The sequence below is a fragment of the Dreissena polymorpha genome, chromosome 9 (assembly GCF_020536995.1).
Source record: "Dreissena polymorpha isolate Duluth1 chromosome 9, UMN_Dpol_1.0, whole genome shotgun sequence".
Classification (NCBI taxonomy): domain Eukaryota; kingdom Metazoa; phylum Mollusca; class Bivalvia; order Myida; family Dreissenidae; genus Dreissena; species Dreissena polymorpha.
The window spans coordinates 43784079-43804709 of record NC_068363.1 but is presented as its reverse complement, the minus strand read 5'-3'; the positions used below and the strand labels follow the sequence as shown (position 1 = coordinate 43804709).

Below are 20631 nucleotides of genomic sequence, written 5' to 3'. Positions count from 1 at the left end.
CCGCTGAGACTTCCGAAATGTGACCCATATTTATACCGGAACTCTGATAAAGTAGACCCAATTTGATACTAGATTTTTGAAAAAGCAGACCCATTTGTATTCGATACCATTGAGAAAGTGGACCCATTTCAATACAAGAATCTTGATAAACTGGACCCATTTCAATACTAGAATTTGATAAAGTGGACACATTTCATACTAGAATTTACATATCTTTCATATCAATACAGTATACTTATTGAATTTGCTATTATATGTTTATTTTTAGATTTATATACAAGAAGGAAATTTATCATACCCATTTTTGTACTGATACTTTCAAATTTATATGCATTTATATACAAGCAAATTTCTGATATCAATACCCAGATCTATACTTAGATGCTCAAAACCATACCCATATCTATAATTTTAGTCGAAAAACACACCCCATATTTTCGGCATACCCCTATATACCCGTAGATAGGAAGTTACCCCCCGGGGTTGTCCGTCAGTCAGTCTGTCCCTCTGTCACAAAATTGTGTAAGGGCTATATCTTAGAAACTATATAAGATATGGATGTAGGTGTATAGATATCAATGGCAAGGGATATCAATTCAAGGATTGTGCTTGTTACAATCTTTATGTATACAAGCTCAACTCTGTTTCTTCTTTTGGCAAAAGGTTGTGTAGCCTTTCAGCTTGAGAATTGTGCTGGAACGGTTATTGAACATTTGTGAAAGTGTATGCTACATTTATGTATTTAGAATATTTGCCAACCAAGGCTCAACATTCAATCCACTTGTCCAGTTGGACTAGTAAAGTTTTACTTGTCCTAACTTAAAAATGTAACTTAATATGTTACCTAAGTTTTAATTAATTTAACATCAAGTTTGGATAGTAAATTTAGTCTATTGACAGTCACATTACTGGATTTTTATACTGATTTCCTTGTTAATTTATTAGAGTGGAAAAAAGAGCAGTATTTTCTATGCAGTCTAGTAGATAGTTGTTTTACCTGTCAGGACCAAAATTTTGTTTTTATCTCTGACTATTGGCTACAAATCTTGCAACTATGGTCTTTTAGGAAGCAGTTCAAAGTGGTTGCAAATAGTTATTGAATGATATTAATGGATGGAAATTATTTTATTATTAGCTCATCTATTTTTTGAAAAAAAATTATGAGCTATTGTCATCACCTTGGCGTCGGCGTTGGCGTTGGCGTCGGCGTCCGGTTAAGTTTTGCGTTTAGGTCCACTTTTCTCAGAAAGTATCAATGCTATTGCATTCAAACTTGGTACACTTACTTACTATCATGAGGGGACTGGGCAGGCAAAGTTAGATAACTCTGGCGTGCATTTTGACAGAATTATGTGCCCTTTTTATACTTAAAAAATTGAAAATTTTGGTTAAGTTTTGCGTTTAGTTCCACTTTTCTCAGTAAGTATCAATGCTATTGCATTCAAACTTGGTACACTTACTTACTATCATGAGGGGACTGGGCAGGCAAAGTTAGATAACTCTGGCATGCATTTTGACAGAATTATGTGCCCTTTTTATACTTAGAAAATTGACAATTTTGGTTAAGTTTTGTGTTTAGGTCCATTTTATTCCTTAAGCATCAAAGCTATTGCTTTCATACTTGCAACACTTACTAACTATCATAAGGGGACTGTGCAGGCAAAGTAATGTAACTCTGACTGGCATTTTGACAGAATTATGTGCCCTTTTTATACTTAGAAAATTGAAAATTTGATTAAGTTTTGTGTTTAGGTCCACTTTATTCCTACAGTATCAAAGCTATTGCTTTCATACTTGCAAGATTTATGAACTATCATAAGGGGACCGTGCAGGCAAAGTTATGTAACTCTGACTGGCATTTGGACGGAATTATGGGCCCTTTATACTTAGAAAATTGAAAATTTGGTTAAGATTTATGTTTTGGTCCACTTTACCCCTAAAGTATCATAGATATTGCTTTCATACTTGGAACACTCACAAACTATCATAATGGTACAGTAAAAGGACAAGTTTTATAACTCTGGTTGTCATTGTTACGGAATTATGGCCCTTTTTTGACTTAGTAACTTTTAATATATGGTTAAATTTTGTGTTTCGATCCACTTTACTTCTTAAGTATCAAGGCTATTGCTTTCAAACTTCAAATACTTACATGCTATCATGAGGTTACTGTACCTGGCAACTTGAATTTTACTTTGACCTTTGAATGACCTTGACTCTCAAGGTCAAATTATTAAATTTTGCTAAAATTGCCATAACTTCTTTATTTATGATTAGATTTGATTGATACTTTGATGAAACTACTCTTACCTGACATACCACAATAGACTCCACCCAAACCATCCCCCGTGCCCTCCCCCCTCCCCCCCCCCTCCCCCCTCTCCCCCCTCCCCCCCCCCCTCCCCCCCTCCCCCCCCCCTAATTTTTTTTTTTTTTTTTTTTTTTTTTTTAAGATCATCTCACAAATGACCACCACACCCTCACACTATACCCCCCCCCACCCCACCCCCCCCCCCCCAATTTTTTTTTTTTTTTTTTTTTTTTTTTTTTTAAGATCATCTCACAAATTACCACCACACCCTCACACTATACCCCCCCCCTCCCATTTTTTTTTTAAACTGTTATGTTTGAAATACCGTCCAACCATCGCACCCAAACCCCCCCCCCCCCCCTCCCATCGCCCCCCCCCAACCCCCCCCCCCCCCCCCCGATTTTTTTTTTTTTTTTTTTTTTCGCTTTTTTGGAAGATAATGTAATAAATGTCCACAACCCCACACTATACACCCCTCTTCACTCCACTCCTCCCTCCTTTGTGATTGAAAATGAGAGTCCCTTCACCTTTAAAAAGAAAATAGATGAGCGGTCTGCACCCGCAAGGCGGTGCTCTTGTTTTAAGTTATAATAGCATGCAAAAAAGGGCACATTTCAATATTTGCTTACTGACAAAATATTTGAGGTCTTGATCACTTGAATGACAATACAAAACCCAATTGAATAAGTATAATAATATCTTAACCACATGTAAAAAAACAGTGTTCACAGAGTTCGCTATAACCACCCCACTACAGGTCTTATGTTGTTATCTAGCCATTCATTCTATTGCAGGCTGTTTGCTCGATGTTTTTATGTGCCTGCAAGATGACAGAACAAACAGGTACAATATGTTTAATAGTTCAATATACACCATTCAAAACTTGCGTGCATTGTTCCTTATGATTTCAAGTTGTAAATTTGCAATGGTTATGTCCCCCACCTTCAAAAAAGGTGGGATAAAGCAGTGTTTCCATGTAACATACTGTGAAACCATTATTAATCGTCAGGCATTAATTTTCATAAATTTCGTCAGTCGACTAATCGGCGAATTTAAGATCCTAACGAACAATCATGCTCTATGTTTGAACAAAAACAAACACCAAGTTGAACAATATTTTAAAACTTGACCGTAGACATGAGGCAATATTTCCAACATAATCCATGCACACATTCACTGCTGTTTCGTAATCTAGATTAATCCGGTTTTTACACAAAGGGAAGTAGATTACACAAGGTACTTAACTGACACCTTACACTTCTTTAAAACGCGTGTGCAGTACAGCTGTATCGAATGCGTTGACTTCGTTTATGTAGAATGGTAATGAATTTGCGCTTATTGTTTATAACTTTATTACCCATTAGGTGCATTGTGTTTTTCAGGGGTGTTGCATATTAGCCATCACGCAGCGAATGCCGATGAAAGACAATAAACCAAATGAAAAGATGACGATGTGTGATCAACATGCGTATTTATCACAAATTAATAAAGAATATTTTAATTGCTGTTTGTTGTTTGATTGTTTGCGTTTAACCACACTTATTACTATTTTTTATGTATCAATTTATTTATTTTTAAATTATTGACATTACGATTGTTATCAGTATGGCAATTATAATAATAGAATAAGACTAATTGGCAATTGGCTTCGTTGTTACAAACACTCGTTAACGGTTATTCGATCCCACTTGTCCGCTTATCATAACAATGAACGTGTGAATGGCACACATTACGAGGGTCCATTACTGTCCCTTGATAACAAAAGACTAGTTAATTGGCATGTGACAAACAGGCCCCACCTCCTGCAGTGATTCTCAAGTGTGTTCCCGCATTCGTACCACGATTCTTCGCAACTGCGATTGATCGCGAATATGTATTACACACAAATCGGATATTGACTGACGCATTTTTGTAAAATTCAAAATCAGAAATCGGCGAAATTAAGTGCTGACGAAATCGTCATTTTTATAAAAATGACGAAATGTTGTGCTGTCGAAAATAAATGATTTCACAGTATGTCTATTAATCGCTGACAACTGATGTGAATTAATCGCTTATAACATAAGTGCATTAATCACTGATGCATTAATCACTGATAACATAAGTGCATAAAATAAGTGCATAAATCACTGATAACCTAAGTGCATAAATCACTAATAACATAAGTGCATAAATCACTGATAACATAAGTACATTAATCACTGATAACATATGTGCATTAATCACTTATAACATAACCTCATTAATCACTGATAACATATATGCATTAATCACTGATAACATAAATACTTTAATCACTGATACCATATGTGTATTAATCACTGATAACATATGTGCATTAATCACTGATAACAGAAGTGCATTAATATTTGATAACATATGTGCATTAATCACTGATAACAGAAGTGCATTAATCACTGATAACAGAAGTGCATTAATCACTGATAACATATGTGTATTAATCACAGATAACATAAATAATATGTGCCTTTATCAATGCATAATGCATCAATCACTGAGAATACAAAAGCATTAATAACTGATAACACATGCAAAGAATAAACAAATACCGCTCTGACACTCACTTAGTGACAGGCATTTACGAAATTTTTGCATTTTTTCAGGCTATTACTATTGATAGTTCGGGGGGGGGGGGGGTTAAACAATCCTTAAAAAATGTAATGCAACACTGTACTGCTGACTGTATGTCCTGAAAATTCTTGTCAGTCATGAATTTTAATCTGTGATCTCCCATTCCTCCCACAGTGACTACGTGCTGCTGCTAGGGGCCCTGCGCAGGCTCAAGGACTGGCACAACGCACGTTTCACCATTCTGGACCCAGATGCGAGCCCGCATTCAGAGTTCCTGCAGAGGTTCCTTGCTGCTGAGGTCAGTCTGGGGGCCATAGGCTGCACATCACCAGAGGCTGTAGGCTACACAGCACTAGACAAGGGTTTGCTGTGGCGTGGAAAAGTGTGCGTCTCTGACAAAATTGTAAGTAATGACTTTCAACAAGTTAAAATCCCCAATAATGTTAAATTTTTGGGTTGAGTTTTCCAAGGTGGTGCCACCAGCCCAATCTATGTTTAATGTTGTGTTGTGAGTATTTTGTATTTTTTCCTGTATTTTATTGCCAATTTGTTTTAACTTGGATGGTGACAAGAATTTTGCTCTTAACCCTTTACCACTTAGATACGTATGTTGACATATGTGTGGTACTTTAGAAATGTACATTTAATTGAAGACTGAAGACCTTTCTTACTTGATTCAAGTTTTAAAGACTACATTTCCAACCTTTACATACTGATGAGCAGCAAACAGCATAAAACCTGAACAGACTGCAAGTTACTCACAAGACTGTGAGTTACTCGCAGGCTGTTCTGGTTTTATGCTGGTTGCAAAGGCCATTTTAACTTTGCTTCTAGGAGGGGAAAGGGTTAACAATGTTTCTAAGTTTCATAATATTGTGATAGTCACGTTCAGTAGGCATTGTTGTTGTTATTGCAAATCTTCATATATATTTGAATGTTATTAAAAGAGGCCGAATTTGGATTGGGCTACATTTTTTATTAACAAGCGACAAACATCTGCAATACAACTGCTGACACTAAATTCCTAGAGTTTGTAAGTTGTGCATATGTTGATCATATACAAGCAGTTTTTAACTGCTTGAAAACCAGAAAAGGTCAAGAGACCACCTTTACAACATTTTCTAATTTAAGCTCAATATGCATGGATATTACTTTTTTAATCCCTGTCTATTATGCCTCAATCTGTCTGTAATCCTCCTCAGAGGCAACTTGAGGTGGCTATTTAAAATCATGAAATAAAACACACTTATTCCTTATGCTGTTTAAAAAAAGTTAAACATCGCAGTAAATTTAAGGAAAACAAAGGATTTACTGTTCCTGGACTCAGTTTATACCGGGCTTCGTCTGACACACCTGATTTGATGTTTCCAAGCCAGGAGCCTGCGCAATGTGTAAGCCGATATTGCATGTGCAAATTTCTGTTATTTTCTATGTAAACCAATATTGCTTCTGTTATTTTCCATGTAAGCCAATATTGCATGGGCAAATTGCTGGTATTTTCTATGTTTCTGGACACTCAAAATATTTGGACAAGCTCATTTTTTAGCCAAAATAAATATATGTTGTGCCTCAACTTTTCTCACATCCAGATTTTCATCCATAATAACTGACTCTAAAATTTAAGACATTTTATATCGGACTCGTTTTTTATCCGATTTCAACCTGATCATCTTTATCTGGTTTGACATTGAACATGTGTTTGTACAACAGGATGATGGCCAGTAAACCAGTGGACTGTTATTTCTTGAGCTAATAGCCATGTACAATAGACAATGAATGCACCTGATTGAGTATTGAATCAAATAATAGTATAATCTCAATCAGTGTCAAGTATGATAGTCTTGTTATACATTGTATCACAAGTTGCAATGTTAAAAGATGTCAACCATTTAAGAACAAATAGCGAACTTGTAGTTTGAAGATTATATTGCAATAATTTCAATCTCATTCTATTTCTCATGCTTAACTTTGAAGTTGGTGGACAAATTATGTTATATAAAGCCATACCTGCCATTTTTGCAGGCCAAAACAGGAAATTTCTGAAATGTTAGTGGGACATTAGACATTTGACTGTGATACATTATTGTTCTTCACTAACAGCTGTCTGCAGGAATATAGCCATACATTTTTAACCAGGTTTTCCTAAGGAAAAAACTGGTTATTAGATTGGCGAATGCGGGCGGGTGGAACAAGCTTGTCCGGACCATCACTATGTTGTTCATTGTCAGATTTTAAAATCATTTGGCACATTTGTTCACCATCATTGGACGGTGTGTCGCGCGAAAGAATTACGTAGATATCTCCATGGTCTAGGTAGCCACGATTGAAAATAGATTGATTTTGAAACAGGGGGGTAACTGTGTTGACCAATCAGTAGCAATGTCCATTTTTGAGTTGTAGTTGTCTCCCTTTATCAGACTTTTATTTTTTATTTTATTGAAAACCTGGTTTTGTGACAATTTTGTCCGTTGTTTGAAAGTATTCTTTAAATAAGAAAAGCCTGTAGTTCTTATTTCTTTTGGTTTTTATAAAGCATACTAATACTCACTTCTTTTATTGTATACTTTGTTTTGTGCTCATGGAACAACACCATAATTTGTACCACCATACATGGAACACACAAAATAGTAGTGTTCAATTCTAATCAAAATTTAAGCTTGTCTGGTCAATGGACATTTGACATGATGGCATAACCACTTAAAGGGGGCCTTTTTACAGATTTTGGCATGTATTTAAGTTTGCCATACAATGCTTTATATTGATCGATGTAAACATTGGATCCTAAAAGCTCCAGTAAAAAAACAAGAATTAAATTAAAGACAGAAAAAAAGTAACCCTCAACTGGGCTCGAACCACTGACCCCTAGAGTATAAGTTTATCACTTAGACCACTCGGCCATCCGTGCTCATACAACAAGTGATGTATTTTATAATTTATATGAGCAATCCTCGTAATATCACAAAATATAACGACAACAACAGAACTCTCCAAATTATTCAATCGTTTTGCATTGCAATGCTTTATAATTTTCAGGTTTTTAAAACGTCAAAAGATGAATATAATGGCTATTTAAGAGCATGGTAAATGTTCAGTTTAACTGTTTCCTTACAAATATCATAACTACAATAAAAATTTGCGAATCTGAAACAATTTTTAAAATTTTGTCAATTTACCGAAACGTGAAAAGGCCCCTTTAAAATGATAATACACAATAAAAACACAAAATCTGGCTATTATAGACTATAAGCACTTTTTTGTGTTCGACAATTATACAATACATGAATAGGTCAAGAATGCATAATATTAATTTGAATAATTCAAATAGCTTTCCTATCCCTTATTATTACCAATAGTTTGAGCAATACTGTACATTTTTATCTACATTGCTCTTGGGAATACCCTCCAGTAATATTATTTATTAAAGATTTGCCTTAGAATTGTGCACATATAGGTCCTGTTCTTACCTTGCAGATGGATAGAGCACATTTAGGTCGCACATTTGAAATCCTGGATGAGGTTTTACTGATGAGCGTACCTTCGTTCTACAGAACACCACACACATACAAACTGTATCCTTGTATTTGTGATGTCAAAGCATGTGTTTTATTGGAAACATTGTTGGTTGTATAGTCAGTCAATCAGTCATAAAATTGTAAATGTTGCTTAAGGAAGATACGTCCACTTTCAGCAAGACATTACTGGTAAATCAAAACTTCAAATATGACATCATCGTGAAGTACAGATGTGCAAGACATATGATTTTATGCCAAATATCTGCACATTTTTACATTATGTCTTCCTTTGGCAACTTGTGATAAACAACACTTTCAAGAATTTTTGTATACACCGTAGCTTGGTTTTCACAGTGTTTAGTTAATGCCATTCTCACCCGTGCAAGACAGATTCAATTTCCATTCCTAGCACATTCCAAATGATCATAAAGGACAGCTGAGGTTTCCTTCGAGTATTCTGGGCACCCCCACCTACACACAGCTCAGGACCACCACAAATTTGAGTATATTTTAGTAAAGCTAAATATTAAATACTGCAGCTGCTATAATACAAAAACTCATCCCAACAAATGTGAGTCTAGTAAATAGTTTTAAGTTGTGGGTCACATTGCTGGTCCTCTCATTATGCAGCCTATGGGTTGCATTTGGACCTCATGAGCTTCAAAAGACACCCACCTTAGCTCGTCTTCAGATGCCTATATCAGAAGCCAGCAGTGGCGCAAGTGCTCATGAATTACATCCAGGAGAGTGACACAGTGAGTATAATGCAGGATTGATAGCACTTCATGTGTAATGTACATATATTTTTATGACTTTCACTTTGTTTATGTTCCAAACTTAGCTTGTTGATGAGCTAATGTTAGCAATTACATATTTAAAGCTTTACTTTATAATTGCTTTAAATGTATTTTTGTTTGTTTTCTTTTCATGTAATTTACAGACAATCTGTAGTATTGCAACATTTCATTAATAAATTCAATAAGAAAGTATGGTACATGAGCTTTGAGACTTGCCTCATTAAATACTGTAAAACCATTAAATTTCGTGTGGTACAAATTTTGGTGGATTTTGTTGGTCCGCTGAACCACGAATTCAAGTACCAACGATTATTTATACATTTTTAATCCGAAATCGATCATTTCCAACAATTTCTTTTGTTGTCAGTTATCTGAGATATTTGTTGTTTTTTTTGTAACAGTTTCTTCACTTCAGTTGGTCACATTACACTATAATTGACTAAATAACATTTACGATTTGAAAATGTAAAGTGTTTGGGTAATAATACTTTTTAAATCAAGAACGGTATTTAAACTGTATATCAACTATTGTTCTCTTTTACATGATGTCATCAAATTAGCATTCTGCAGATTTATCACATGTCTATTAGTGCCAATTAAAGTTAAAAGAGGTTTTAACGCGTGTATTTTGGGGACCTTATTACTCTATTGTTACTACTAGGAGACCGATTGCGCTGAGAATTGCAAATATTGCCAAAACAACATTGATGGCAATTTGCGAGCGGGCCCCCACATGTGCGCCGCTTTATCGCTCTTATCGACACTTATCGGCAACACTTTCATGCTTCAGTGCACATTAACATCCTGTCTTGCTGTCAACACAGAATATGCTTCGTTATTACGCTGTTTGTTTTGATAAAAGTTTAAGTATAATGCCAGTCAGTCTACCTGAACATTTGGAATCCACGAAATTACGTGTCAACGAAATAGTTGTTTTTTATTAAACCACGAAATTTCATACTGACGAATTTCTAATTTATCCCTAATGGTTTTATTGTCAATGTCATATATTTATTTACATTAATAGTTATTTTAATAAGGAAAGGGTTTTCATTCATAATTGTATTCAATTTCCTGATAGTTTTCCTAGTAGGTCTGTCCATTCAAGCCCTAATATGTTTTCAGAAGGGTTTGCTGGCCAGACTAGCTGTGTACTCTGGTACTCACATCGCCTCTTGTGCAGAAGTTGGCCTGTCCACTGAGGCTTGGAAGGAAAACATCATGGCTGACATAGTTTATGCCCAAGGTGGGTTAGGCTTTGTCATCAATGGGGTTGGTCATTGACACATGATATAAATGCTTGTAACAAGGTTTTTTGCAAAGTTTGCTTGTTTAAAGTTTGGCATATGGCCGCTGGGCGGATGGTAGTTTAGGTGGGCATTCTGTCAAGCTCTACCTTAAGTTAATTAATTAGGAAAATGTTGAAAAACTATTTGAGTGGTGGTGCCATGTTTCTTGTTATTTTATGCTTTAATGTTATACACTGTGTGATTTATCAGTGATTTATAATACAAAATCACTGTTTTAGTTAAAAATCCAGTCAAAGATAACAATAATTTTCACTGTTTCAAAAACAATAACATTAAAAGTTATTGATACTTATCGCAGTTTCACTGTAACAACTTGATTCCAACTTCACACAGTAAATGACACAGATTGTCATTTATGCTAGACTCTTAACTTGTGAAATGACTTTTTGATTTTTTTATCATGACATTATATCCACAGTTAAAGCCTTTTTAAAGTACACAAACCTTGGAAACGCATGGAATTAAGTTTCAGTATATTTTCAATTTTTGTCTCTATTTTATCATAGAAAACTAATATTTTCACTTCCGCTGTGCCAGGGGTGAAAACAATAATTTCTCTCGAACTCGTGGATTAAAATGGGAAAGCTATCAAAAACTACAAATGCCATAGTGGTGTTATGCTAGTCAGACTTCTTTACTTACAGTTTTGTTTCTTTATCCCACATGTCAGAGCCTGAAGAGGAATTCCAAGATGGCTACGAGTTTCTCTACTTCCTTCTTGTTGCCCCTGATAACCGAACTTCTCCTGAGAACTTTGTAGCAACAGCTTGCTTGCTGCGTCATCCATACCATCTCAGTGGACATCTAGTTACAAGCATATTCCACCAATGCCTTGTGCCTGTAAAGGGTAATGAAGTTGTTGGAGAAAAGGGGGACAACTGCTGTGATCACGATAACCTGGATCTGAGTTGCCTCCCTTCGCTCAATGCAGAAATGGTGGAGCATATTGAGCGAGACGTGCTGCAACTTCAGAGAGTCAAACTGCAGAGTTGGAAAGGTGCATAATAATTTGCCAACAAACTTGTACAAAGTATAATACAATCTTAATAATTAAGAACAGAGCTTAAGTGTAGTGCAAATTAAGATCTTTGTTTTGAAAATATATATGTGCAGAAGGGTGGTGTAACAAAATTTCCAACACACAAAAACGCACACACGCACACACACAAAACCTATACATTAATAAAACTCTTGTTAGAAAAAATGAAATGTTCACTGCCAAGTCGAAACAAAGAATTTAAGTACAAAAGTAATGCATTTGGAAATTTAAAAAAGTTGCTTAAAAAGTGTTTAAGAGCTGTGGTATATTGCAGTTTGTTAACACTTTTTATGCCCCCAGATCAAATGATCGGGGGTATATTGTTTTTTGGCCTGTCTGTCATTCTATGTGTGTGTCTGTCCCAAAACTTTAACCTTGCTCATAAAATGAAAACTCTTGGGTCTATGCTCTTTAAACTTCACATGTGCATGCATCTCATTGAGATCTACAATCAAACATGGTTTGAGGTCACTAGGTAAAAGATCAAGGTCACTGTGACAAATAGCTGCTGTGAAACTTCAAAGACCAGTAGGGGGAATTGTGTTTCACAAACACAGCTCTTGTTTTTACCTGATACTCTGTTTTGCCTATTTTTATTTATTGTATTTAATATAAGGGTACTAATTTCATGTTAAATATAGCAAGTTAGTTTAAATCTCAATTTTTGTGTGTGCTGTTATTCACCGTTATTGGGTCTCATTTCCTAGGTAAGAAATTATAGTTGGCAAATGTATTCTTGCCAGATCTCCATTTTATTATCTTTTTATTGTCAAGATTACTTTTCAACGTCAAACAAATTTTAATTTTCGCTAATAAATTAATCAGTTTTAAACCATTTGATTGAAAGATAGTAAATAAATGATATATAATGTTTGTATAGTATATGTTCATTACATTTATATAAGCTTGTAGTAATTGATGGACATTAGAGCATATGCATTTACAAATTTTTTTTGCTTAATTTGATATCAAAGAATGCTCACATTTTCGTTTCATCATAATTATAAAATGTTACCATCCAAATATTATTGATTTTTTTTAGTTTATTTTTTCAGTAAAGGAATCTCATTGAACAAAATAATTTACTTTCATATTATTACCCATGATGCAAATTTTGAAGATGACTGCGTGGTTCTTTGAAAATTGTTAATAATTGACTTATTCAATAGCAAGTTATTATCTTCAAAACTTGGTTAGTTGAGTTTGCAGTCAATCTGTGTTTATGGTTTTCATACCGTGGTAATGCAGATGAACACTTTTTTTTCCCCAAAACAAGTCCTGAAATTTCCAATTGATTGTTTGACTTTCATAAAAAAAGTTGTTGAAAGTGTTAGAAACATTTTACTACATTTGTTTGGTTGAGAACAATCCAATTTTATGTTTCTTTCTCATAAATTCTTCAACTTTTATCAGTCAATCAATCATTCATAGTTTTTAGCTCGGCTGTTTTTGGAGAAAACCCGAGGTATTGTCATAGCCAGCTCGTCGTGTCCGTCGTGGTGTCCGCTTCGTGCTAAAACCATAACATTTTGTCAAGGTTTTGAACATTGGCTCTAAAATTAAAGTGCTTCAACCTACTTTGAAACTTCATATATAGGTGCACCTTGATGAGTTCTACATGCCACACCCATTTTTGGGTCACTAGGTCAAAGGTCAAGGTCACTGTGACCTTTAAAAAAAAATACAATCTTTCATTTATTAAAAAATGCACCCGCAGCCAAGCGTGGCACCGTTATGTGGTGCTCTTGTTTGAAAATGAGGGTGATTTAATATATAAATCTAAATTGGACGGTTCTACATAATATTCCCAATTGGGCAAAACAAACTTAGGTTCATATTTACTAACTTATTCTTAGACTTAAGTCCAAAAATAAAGAATATTCTTAAACCTGTACTGTTCTAAAGCTACTTGAAAGTCAAGTCTTGCAAGGCAGTTAGCACCTTTAAAAATATTCTTCTTCAGAAGCAAAGTGAAAATCGGCTGCCTATAACCACCATAAAACCAGAACAGCCTGCAAGTAACTCACTGTTCAGGTTTTATGCTGTTTGCTGCTCATCAGTATCTAAGGGTTGGAAATGAAGCCTTGAACAATTGAATCTAGTAAGAAAGGTCCTTAATACAATTTAATATTCTGGGGGACTAAAATGCATCAACAAACGTATGGTAAAGGGTTAAAACAAGATGTTAATGGTACATGTATAAGCATCATTTTAGCCAATAAATATGCAACCCTGCAGATATTTCTTTATTGTCCCTACCAGTGAAACCGGAGGGGACTTATGGTTTGCGCTCTGTGTGTCCGTCAGTCAGTCAGTTAGTCGGTCTGTCACACTTTTCGGGATCCTGCGATAACTTTAGAAGTTCTTAATATTTGTTCATGAAACTTGAAACATTGTTAGATGGCAATATGGAGATTATGCACGTCATTTCATTTTGTTCCTACGTCAAAAATTCTGGTTTCTATGGCAACAACAGAAAAAATTCTGACAATTGTGGAGTTTCACTGGTAGGGGACCATATTGCTTGACAATAGTCTTTTTTTATCTAAGACTTTTCTTTTTTCTTAAGTCTAAGAATTTGTTGGTGAGTACAGGCCCAGATTTTGAAACTCCATTTTTCAGATGAAAGACAGGCAAACAATCAGTCTACAGAGATGGCAACCAATGAACTGACAGCAATACTGGCCAATGTTAGAACACAATACCTTGAGCAACTTAGGGCTCGACTACCTACTTCTACCCTCATGTCTTCCACAGAAAAAGTCTTGAATCTACAGAAGGAAGTCTATGGTGAGTGTGTTTCTTTTGTTCTGTTTAAGCAAAAGCTGACCTTGTGAGGAAAGCAGCTTCTTGTATTCAGGGAATCCTATACTTACCTGTGCAGTGTACAGGATGTGCATTTGGACCAACTTTTTTCTGTTGTGCTTCATTCAAACAGCTCCTAAGCTGCTGGGCAACTTTTAACAACATTTCATAATAAGGATTCTTGGTTGACCCTTGTTCAAAGTTATTCAGATCATTCGTATCTGCTGAGTATGTACATTGTAAAGTGGTCCTCTACTAAATGTGTTCATATCATGCCCTTTGAGTTGATCAATCCACCCCCCAGGTGTCACATGATTTATATACACTTTTTAGTATATAAGTGAAAACAATCTCTGAAGCCACAAGCTGCAATATATGTATGCAAAATTGTATAGTTGTCTGGTACTAAGTTTCTTTAAATCATGCACCTGGGGTTCAAAACAGGCCATGGCTAGGTGTCTTTTGCTTTATTTAGACTTGTATAGTAAAAGACTCTAACTGTTGCGATGGCAAGTGAGATTTCTTAGCCATGGCAAGTCCAAATCACTTGTTGCATATAATTATACATCCACAAACAAGGATTATAAGGGGGTACTTTGTATATTGGAGTCACCGCGAAGTTTGGTTTGTCAGTCGGTTAGCAAGCATTCAAACTGAGTTTGTGGAACAAACAATTTCAACATTGGTCAAGTAATTATATTAAAATTGTAAATATTTATTTAATGCTTTCCGGTGGTTTATAGAGAAATATCAGTGAATTAAAACTGATAATTTCACTGTTTCAAACAATGAAAATTATCAGTGAAAATTATCGATAATTTTCACTGTTTATGTTAAATGACGTCATTTTTTGGACGAAATGACGTCATTTTCCCAGCGAAATTCTTAAGTTAAACTCTTTAACAATGTATATAAACTGTGAAAAAAAGCATTAAATAAAAAGAAAATTTGTTGGGTTCGGTGGATTATCGATTTTAATTCACTCGTGATCATATAAAATGTATATTTTCACTCGTGGCTGCGCCACTCGTGAAAATATTATTTTCTATGATCACTCGTGAATTAAAATCGATAATCCACCGAATCCAACAAATATCCTCTATGTAATCATTATGAATTGGGGATTTGCCACATTTTATACTTAGTAATCAACACATTCCAGAGTTCATTGCCCTTGAAAATGCTTAACAACTGTACAAGGTTATAAGTAACATTTGTAACAAAGCTTTTCAAACTGGGCCTACTAGCTCAGTTGGTAGAACGCTTGACAACAAATCAGAGGATTGTGGGTTTGATTCCCAGCCTAGCCCCATAACTATTGTGGGGAGTGGTTATTTGATCGTTTTTAAAGCCATCCTTACTGTATATCTGATTCAATAAGGCAGTTCTCAGTTAATTGCATTATTGTGTACTTAGTGCTGGTTTTCTTGCTGAACCAGGAAAAGTGTGAGTTGATGAAATGAACGCTGTGATATCGCTGAAAAAGTGTTAAAAATGGCCAAAATTCAAACCTACACAAACAAACGGACACAGCTTTATTAGAACATTGTTCTTGGAAAACTGGGCTTGATGCATGTGCATTAAGTGTAGTCCCAGGTTAGCACATGTAGTCTGCACAGGTAAATCAGGGACATCTATTTTCGCTTTTATGGAATGTTTTGTGTCAAGGTTTAGGCAGAAAATCCAGTTAAGGCAGAACGTGTCGTTCCTAATTAGCCTGTGTGGACTGCACATGCTTACCTGGGACAACACTTTGGGCACTTGCATTTAGCCCTGTTTTCCCAGAACAAGTCTCTTTCTTTCAGAGGCCAGTGAGAATTCCTATGAATGGCCGGAGCGTCTGGTACAGCAGTACATGGAGAGTCAGAGGCGATGCCTGTCCCGACTGCCGTCATCCGAGAGCATGGCACTCTCTTCACCCCTGCAGCACAACGAAGGTAGAGCATTGAAATATTTCTCTTGCAAAATGTTTCTTATTGCTCTGTGAAGATTTTCTAAGGCTTTGGTTGGAAGGTATTTGTCTTTACTGCAGTAATCTAAAAGCATGTACCTTTTTATACGCCATCTTACAACACAGGGCAGCTTGGCAGGCAGGTGGCGTTCAAGAAAATGCTGAATATTTCAACAAGTTTAAATCAGATCGTCATGAAACTTGGTGACAATGTTTGTGGGTCTTATATCTCAGCATTCATCAACTGTTACTCATTTTTATTATATACCTGTTTAATGCTTTTTACAAAATACAGGTTGTATCAATTGTTGAAATAAAAAGTCCCGTATTACGCTACTCGCTGTTTCCAATTCCGTATTACCATACTAGCCGGACTACTTCGACCCATTTAATGACGTAACATTACTCGCACGGAAAATATAAATATTTTATATTACGTAGTACATCGTGTGACGTCATTTCTGTGACGAAACACAATGGTTTTATCTAAAATCTCTGGAATTTAAGGCCATGTAGGACGTGGTGTTTTTTAACAGTAAACTGTTTGTTAAAAACATAGAACAAATTCAAAATGTATTTTGGAGTGTGTGTATAAATGTATATTTCGATAGGAATACAATAAAATAAGTTTCGATAAAGACATGGAAGATAGAAGTGGAAGTGCATATCGTTTCAACGTTTTTGTTATAAACATCAGATTTAAATTTAAAGTTGTCAACTTAATTGTTATAAACATTGGATTAACGATGGCATTAAGGTAAGCGTTTTCGGAAACCTGTGTTTTCCCGGTTGGAATGTTTACACTTTAATTTACATTAACTGTATTCATACGCGTCTTAAATAATCTATGGCGTACCAAACTTTTAGTCATTGTTTTGTCAGTTTTGTTAAAGTAAAAAATATAATTGTTAACAATTTTCGTTAGTTGTATATTATAAAAGGAATATTGCGCTAGTCAATTGCTCCAAGAGTTTGTATCATTCTCGTGGCTTGTGCTATTTCGCATCACACTCAAGGCTCCGCCTCTCGTGTGAAACGTCATCACACAAGCCACTCGAGTAATACAAACTCTTGGAACAATTGACTAGTGTAATATTCCGTATTTATCACAGCTGGCGTATCCACCGTGGACATTGACAGCCTACTGCGCTGCTTCCACCCTGACGGATCAGCCTCCCTGGAACGAATGTCACCAGTCAGAAGACGAGTAAGTTTTTGAACATCCTTTACTACTTAGATATGCTCTTTTACAAGTAAGTAGCCCCTGGAATATAAAATAAATTTTAGACCATTCTTTCTTGATTCAACGCTAAGACACTGATGAGCAGCAAACAGCATAAAACTTGAAGAGAATGCAAGTGCCTCCATTTTTTACTTTGCTTTAAAGCATAAAAGGGTTATTATTATCATTCAGCTAAATTTATAGCTCAGCATGGACAGTCATCTCAGTGTTGCTGTTAGGTGGGTTTATTAATATGGTTCTAGCCTTTTTATCTGCAAACATTACAAGATGCAATCTTGGAAAACTGGGCATTAGGTGTTCTCTAGATTGCACAGGCTAATTTGGGATGACACTTACTGGTTTTATGGAAACAAACATAATGTTTTGGCTTAAAAATAAGTTATCCAGCAAATTGAGTAATTACAGTAAATTATCTGATAGGAATGAAGAGTCATGGGTAGATAATTGGAAATTTTATTTACTTGTTTGGTTACAGTCAAAATTAAAACAGGAAATACTAAATAAATACTAACTTAAATCATATTATACTTTTAATTAGTCTATGTCGTAAAATATTTAGGTTTTACCAATATGAATATATCAAAACTGTTTAAAAAGTTTAAAGTGGGGCTATATATAAGCGTTCTAGATAAGCTGCATATCAGTGTAATATACGCATTAGAAATATCAAGATAATTTATCATTTCCGTGTGTACATTTAAGCAAGTCAATCTGGACTTAGGCAAATGATGTAAATTCTCTGCGTACAACGTAAACAAAAAATATAAACAGCTGATTGTCTTTCGCCAAAATATTAGACTGGTTATCGTAAAAATTAGAGCTTATTTGTGCGCTGGATTGTAGAAATAGTTAGCCAGTCGGTATGTATACTCTGTATCATCTAGACGCATGGTAAATTTAGTTTTGATTTTTATAACAGACAGTCAAGCGCTTATGTGTTTATTATCCCACGCCATAGGCGAAGGGATATTGTTTTGGCATTACCCGTCCATCCATCCGTCCGTCTTTCCGTCCGTCCGTCTTTCTGTCCGTCCCGCACTTTTGTGTCCGGAGCCATAGCTTGGAAGTGCTTTGGGGGATTTCCTTGAAACTTGGTATGAGTATATATATGGATAAGAGGATGATGCACGCCAAATGGCATTGTACACCATCAGATAATAACGGAGTTATGGCCTTTTGTATCTTGAAAAAATGCTTTTTTTGTGCGTCCGGAGCCATGTCTTGGAAGTGCTTTGATGGATTTCATTAAAACTTGGTATGAGTATATATATGGATAAGAAGATGATGCACGTTGGGGTTGTCCATCTGTCCAGAAAACTTTTGTGTCCAGAAGTATGATTGCGAGGGATATCACTTCAACGAATTTGCTTGTTTACATGAAGAGGTCAGCATGGCTTCTTCGAAGCCAAAACAAATTACTTCTCAAAGTAAAATTGATTCTTTTTATATGGGAAAAGTTGTAGGGAGTAAAAACATTGCTCTGGCGATACTGAAAGATTTAATTTCCTCTGTTTTCAAATAAAAAAGGACACATTTAAACGCTTATAAAACAACTGTTGAAAGTTGGCAAAAAAGGTTTTCTGTGGCTCACGAGCCTATAAACCAAGGACAGTTAAAAAACAAAAAACACTTAAAGAAACTTTCTCCTATGAAGGAATTAACATAGTTAATGGTTTATTGTGTTTAACATGATTAAAGTAGTGTGTCTGTGCCTTGGCTATATTCTTGTTTTACTTTTAGCAAATTTACCTTCAAGTAAGGCAAAATTTGACCATTTACCCTCTTGCTTTGAAAAGTGGTGGTATTTACCCCCATGGGTCAAAAATTATTTATAACTCTGTATATATGACATGCAGGTGCAAAAAAACAAAATCATTCCATTTTGCAAATTTCAGGTGCTGAAAACCCTATATCTGACCAATGTTTTGTGACCTATGTTAAAAAGTACCTCCCTTGTTTTGCAAAGAACTAGTCCTTGCTCATGGACATTTCTTTTTATTTGTTAGAAGTACAAATTACCTCCCTTGTCCAGCAGAGAACCAGCCTATGTGGTAAAACAGTTCTTGTAATCATTCTAAACCTGGGGACCAACCTTCTACAACATTTTATCCCTTGTTTTACAGAGAACCAGTCTAGGTGATAAGACAGTTTATTGTAAGTTAAGAAATATCTCCCTTGTTTTACAAAGAACCAGTCATGGTCACAGCAATAATCTTCCTTGTTTTACAGAGAACCATTTGTGGTAATAGCAATGATCTCCCTTATGTTACAGAGAGCCAGTCGTGGTCACAGCAAGGTGTCTGAGCCTCCAGCGGGGGACCGGCCCTCTACAACATGGCCAGAATGCAGGGACCTTAACACGCATGATATCTAGTAAGAGAAAATGGACTTGTTCACAAATTGTTCATGTTTTAAATTTATTTAATCTTACTTAAATATATGCATTTATCAAAAATAATTATTATATCAAGAAATAAAAGTTGAATTTTTGAACTTCATCAGAATTCAAATTGGGACCTTTACTTGTCCGCATTGTAACTTAAATAGTTTAAATCATGGTTAAACTTGTTGACAATTTTTGAGTGTATAAAATCTCAGTAAATTTTTATAATAAGCCAGATCGCCTGAAAACTTTTGGAATTATGGCTCTTGAATTGAATAATACAAATTTCCCTTATTAATCTGATCTGTTTGCCCACTTAAGATCAATATAGCCCAGAAATTTACCTGGGAATACTTTGTGACAAGTTGTTAATTGCGTAATTACATGCCACAGTTGGTGCAGGTTCTTGAATAAATCGGCACATACAATAATGTCGGATCAATGTGTTGCAAGCCTTTTTGCAAATTATTAAATTTAATGTAAATAACTTCATGTATTACACATTATGCCAATTTAAACTTACTTGAATTGAGGTGCGCATGGGGAAAACAGTGCTTAGCGCATGTGCGTAAAGTGTTGTCCCAGATAAGCATGTTTGGTCCACATACAAGACGACACCTTCTGCTTTAATGGAGTTTTTCATTTACAGGAAGTCTCTTCTTAAGAAAAATCTAGTCTAAGCAAAGAG

At 35.4% G+C, this 20631-nt stretch overlaps 1 protein-coding gene across 6 annotated transcripts in view; it reads left to right on the top strand.

Annotated features, from left to right (window-relative positions):
* Positions 1-20631, top strand: part of LOC127844035 (mdm2-binding protein-like) — a 48802-nt gene that overhangs the window by 4031 nt on the left and 24140 nt on the right. For 5 of the 6 annotated variants that reach the window (XM_052373985.1, XM_052373986.1, XM_052373983.1 and 2 more), the window contains 11 exons: positions 3106-3154; positions 5078-5306; positions 6199-6294; positions 8375-8472; positions 9107-9170; positions 10338-10458; positions 11193-11519; positions 14184-14351; positions 16172-16303; positions 17430-17524; positions 19833-19933. In XM_052373985.1, the coding sequence (XP_052229945.1) occupies positions 3106-3154; positions 5078-5306; positions 6199-6294; positions 8375-8472; positions 9107-9170; positions 10338-10458; positions 11193-11519; positions 14184-14351; positions 16172-16303; positions 17430-17524; positions 19833-19933 (1480 nt within the window). The remainder of the gene's footprint in view (positions 1-3105; positions 3155-5077; positions 5307-6198; positions 6295-8374; positions 8473-9106; positions 9171-10337; positions 10459-11192; positions 11520-14183; positions 14352-16171; positions 16304-17429; positions 17525-19832; positions 19934-20631) is intronic. The other variant, XM_052373984.1, reaches the window with a different exon arrangement.